At 51.6% G+C, this 4,309-nt stretch overlaps 1 protein-coding gene across 1 annotated transcript; it reads right to left on the bottom strand.

Moving 5' to 3' along the window:
- Positions 1 to 670: 670 nt before the first annotated feature.
- Positions 671 to 2,386, bottom strand: LOC110455772. Its single transcript, XM_021506131.1, has one exon. The coding sequence runs from the start codon at positions 2,384 to 2,386 to the stop codon at positions 671 to 673; it is 1,716 nt and encodes a 571-aa protein (XP_021361806.1).
- Positions 2,387 to 4,309: the final 1,923 nt, after the last annotated feature.

Raw genomic sequence — 4,309 nt, 5'->3', positions numbered from 1 at the left:
GGAACAGAGACAAAAGAAAGTCGGCTACAACGGGAACAGAGGCAGAGACTGGATCAATCGACCGTCCGACACACCAATCACCGAAGGCGGACCATCGAGATTGGTAGACGGCGGAAGACGAAGGTCTAAGTGATCCTGCGATGCGAGTTGCAACTTCTCGAGAAAAGCCCGTCTGAGTGAGCCTTCCCGAGATAGCATCCAACCGTGAAGGTGGAGCCGTTCTGGTCCCGAGTAGAACTGCCGGGACCTCGGTTGAGACAGCAGATCCCACAGGGGTGGGATGCTGCGCGGGAAGTCCACCGACAGCCGAGGCAACAGAGGAAACCAAGGTTGTCGAGGCCAGAGCGGTGCAACCAGCAACACAGTACAAGGGTGTAGAAGAATCTTCTCCAACACCCTGCCCACCAGATTGAAGGGAGGAAACGCATACGCGTACATTCCCGCGTCTGGGATATAGCATCCACCGCCATGTCCATAGGGTCTGGAAACGGAGACACAAACGTAGGGAGTCGAAAGTTCAGGGCCGTGGCGAACAGATCCACATGGGGTCTGTCCCAAACCAGGCAAAGAGACAGGAACTCCGAACGCTTGAGGGTCCATTCAGTGAGAACCGGGCTCCGAGACCGAGACAGAGTGTCGGCCAGAACCATCAGACGACCCGGAAGGTGCATCAACGTGAGATCGAGACTGATCTCCTGACACAGCAACAAGACCTGGGTGGATAAAGCACACAGAGCCGGGGAACGGGTGCCCCCTGGCGCTGCAGATAAGCCACCACAGTGGAGTTGTCTGTCGCCAGACAAATGGCCTTGCCCTGCAGGGAAGGTCGAAGACCCCGAAGGGCCAACAGAACAGCACGCATTTCCAGAACATTGATGTGTTCTGAAAGCTGTTCCCCCGACCACCCCCCCGCCGACGTCTGACCGGAAAGGTATGCACCGCAACCGGTCATGGACGCGTCGGTGTAAAAGGTCATAGCAGGAGATGCCCGAACCAGAGGAACTCCTGCCAAGACATTGCTTTCGAGAGTCCACCAACGAGCCGATTCCTTCACCGACTCCGGCAGAGGAGTGTACACATCCCACTGCCGAGACGCCGGAGACCAAACCGACAGAAGGAACAGCTGGAGCGGACGGATGTGAAGCCGACCCAAGGAAACCACATCCGCCAGTGAATTCAGGTAACCGAAGAACCGAAGGAACCATCGGACCTGAATTCGCTCCACACCGACCAGAACGGAGACCAACAGAGAGGCCTTCTCGAACTTGGACACTGGTGGAAGGACAAACCCCGTTCGGTTCTGAACCGATAACCGAGGAAAACAAAATCTTGGGAGGGGAGAACCTCCGACTTCTCCCTGGAGGCGATGAACCCTAGGCGGCACAGAACGCCCAGAACCGACCTCGTGCTCCGGGACAGGATAACTGGATCCACTTGGAGCAACAGGGAGTCGTCGAAGTAGATGTGTGCATCTACCCCGAGACTGTGGAGTTGCCCCACTACTACCTACAACAACTTGGTGAAAATCCAAGGGGGCCGTAGTGAGGCCGAAGGGCATAGCGCGAAACTGGTAAACCTTCTGCTCGAAAGTGAACCTGAGGAACTTCCTGGCTGACCTCCTGACCGGGATGTGAAAGTAAGCATCCTTCAGATCGATGGACGTAGCCCACATCCCTGGACGCACTGACGCAATGATGCGCCGTGGCGTTTCCATCCGGAAGTGCGGGGAATCGACGTACGTGTTGAACGTACTGAGGTCGATACTAGGCCTCCAGGCACCGGACTTCTTCTTCACGAGGAAGACCCAGGAGTAAAACCCTGGAGACCACTGGTCCGGTGAAAGTTCCTCGATCGCGCCCTTCGCGATCATGGCCTGAACCTCTGACCTGAGAGCCTCCACCTTTCCCGGATCGGAAGGAGAAGGGAAAAAGATAGGCTCTCGCGCCAGAGGTGGATCCCGAAGATGCGGGATGCAGAGACCCTTGGACACACCCCCTAGGGCCCAACTGTCTGATGTGATTTCTTTCCACTGAGGAACGAAATGGGACAGCCGACCGCCTACTGGCAAGTCCGGTAGGGGCCAATCTAGCCCTTCCCAAACCACATCGACGGAGCCTCCCGCGGCGACAGACAGTGGACAAGGAGTTAGCAAGGGCAAGGAAGAGGAAGGAACCCTTCCTACCTCTGGAAAATTTGGCTTTGCCTCGACCCCTATTGGAACCACTACCGCGGAAGGAAGATTTCCGACGTTCTGCCGGAGCGGAAGTCGAAGGGGCAGCCTGCTGCTGAAAAGCAGTCGTCTTTGCCCTCTTCCTCCTACGCCTGGAGGAGCCAGAAGCCTGCCCCTTCCTGCTAGCGCCCTTGCCTGCGGAGTTGTGGCGTGCATCCTCAGATGCAAACGGGTCCAACCTCATCTCAGATTGCACTGAGGAAAGGACCCCGCCAAACAAATCAAGGGAGCCTCCAAAAGGGTTGCCCGATAGGAATCGCCGACTGGCAGTCCAGAAAGGACCGACAACCGGAGGGCAACAACAAGTTGTGACATGGCAGCCGACAGTTAGGCCATCGCATCAAGATGTGCCTTGCAAATTGCCTGGCTGAGGCGCTCCATCAGTCCAACCTTGCTGGGGAGCTGCTCCACCGACTTGCAGCTCGCAGCCAGCAACGCAGAAGTAAACCAGTCTGCGTAGGACAGAACATGGAGAGCCAGCCTAAGGAGACGCTCCAACTTAGAGTGCTCCCTAGGCCCCATCACAACCTGGTCAACACAGCGTCCCGGCCACTTATCCTGATCCCTCTCAAGGGAAACAGAATTAGGGGCCAAGACTGGGTCGTGGATGCGGCCGAATCCGTGGAAGGGCGTGGGCAAACCCCGTCCCCCAGAAGCTTCATAACTTCTGCACGCAAAGTACGAAACGAAGCCGAAACCTCTGGAGGCACCGGATCAGCATCTCGGGGCCGGGATTGGGAAACATCAGAAGGGCCTACCGAGTCCAACCCAGACGAATCCAACGACTCCAAATCAGAGTCAGTAAACTCGCCGACTCTATCCTCATCCCGAGTCTCCGTAAAATTGGAGCAACCGTTTCGAACCGTTTCACAACGGCCCCGGTACGGGCCGAAACCGCCGAAACGAACCCCAGGGAAGACTCAACAGAGGTCGAAATTCCGCTGGTGTTCTCCGAGGGCTTAGGCCTAGCCTTAGCCCTCGCCCCACCCCTACCCCTCTTACCCGACTTACCTGCATGCCCTCGCGGGCGGGGAGAACAACCGGCAGGAGTCGGCTGCCAGGCACGGCAAATGTCACACGGCTCCTCCAGAGAGCAAGACCGACAGCCAGGACAGTAAGGGTAGGGGTCGGAAGCCTCAAATAAATGACCCCCAGGACAGCGCCTTTGAGAAGGAGGAGTCTCCATCTCAAAGTTTTTCATAATATAAAATTTGTATTTGGTATGAGATTTTAATTTGGTCAGTCTGTAATCTGCTCCAACAAAACCTCCAACACATGCGAAGTTTGCGAAAAAAATCAATGTTGAATATATGCTGAATTGGAACTGAGTATTTTGGTTAGCATTAAAGAGCTGTTTAATTTAAGACATGTTTTAGGAGAAAAAATCCTTTCTGTTAGGGTCAATTTTAAGGCTAAAAATAAAAAAAATGTCTGCATTTTTTATTTATTTTTGGTCCGTTATCGATGGTTTTTACAATTTAAGTCTTAAATGCGAGAACACCTTTTTACACAATTTTCACTTCTATATTACAATTGCAATGAACTAGTAAATAAATTATTTTTATACATATACATGTTAATGCATGCAAGTATCTTCAGAGCTCGGCAAAAGCACTCGTCCGCTTGTCCTGAGGAGCAGATTTTGCTGACAGTGATTTTTATAGTCAACTAGTCTGTCGGACAAGTAGATTTTATGTAATATACGATTTCATAAAGTTATTTTATGTTTCTAATTCACTTGAGTAAAGTATACAATTAGTCTGATATTTAAATTAAAAAATAACTTTGAAATTGTATATATAATTATCACTGTGGTCAAACGGCACTGTATAGGTTCTGGAAATAGCGATCGCACAGATTATATGTCAATAATTAAATTACAGATCTCATTCGACACATGGTTCATGTAATTTTTCTTAATTCAATGATTTATAAATTCAAAACACACATTAACGAAAGCATTTGTGTTTTTAAACATAAAATAAACAATGATGGTAAATAGCACCTTTGGACATGCTACTGTATGGATAATAGCAGCCACACTGCATGTTAATAGCGCCTGCGGCTTTATATTACTGT

This window comes from Mizuhopecten yessoensis, unplaced genomic scaffold (genome assembly GCF_002113885.1).
Source record: "Mizuhopecten yessoensis strain PY_sf001 unplaced genomic scaffold, ASM211388v2 scaffold8377, whole genome shotgun sequence".
NCBI classification, from domain to species: domain Eukaryota; kingdom Metazoa; phylum Mollusca; class Bivalvia; order Pectinida; family Pectinidae; genus Mizuhopecten; species Mizuhopecten yessoensis.
The sequence above is the reverse complement of the archived record's forward strand: the minus strand, read 5'-3'. Positions and strand labels throughout refer to the sequence as shown.

Coding starts and splice junctions, on each gene's coding strand:
- LOC110455772 (XM_021506131.1), bottom strand. CDS start 2,386: ATGCACGCCACAACTCCGCAGGCAAGGGCGCTAGCAGGAAGGGGCAGG.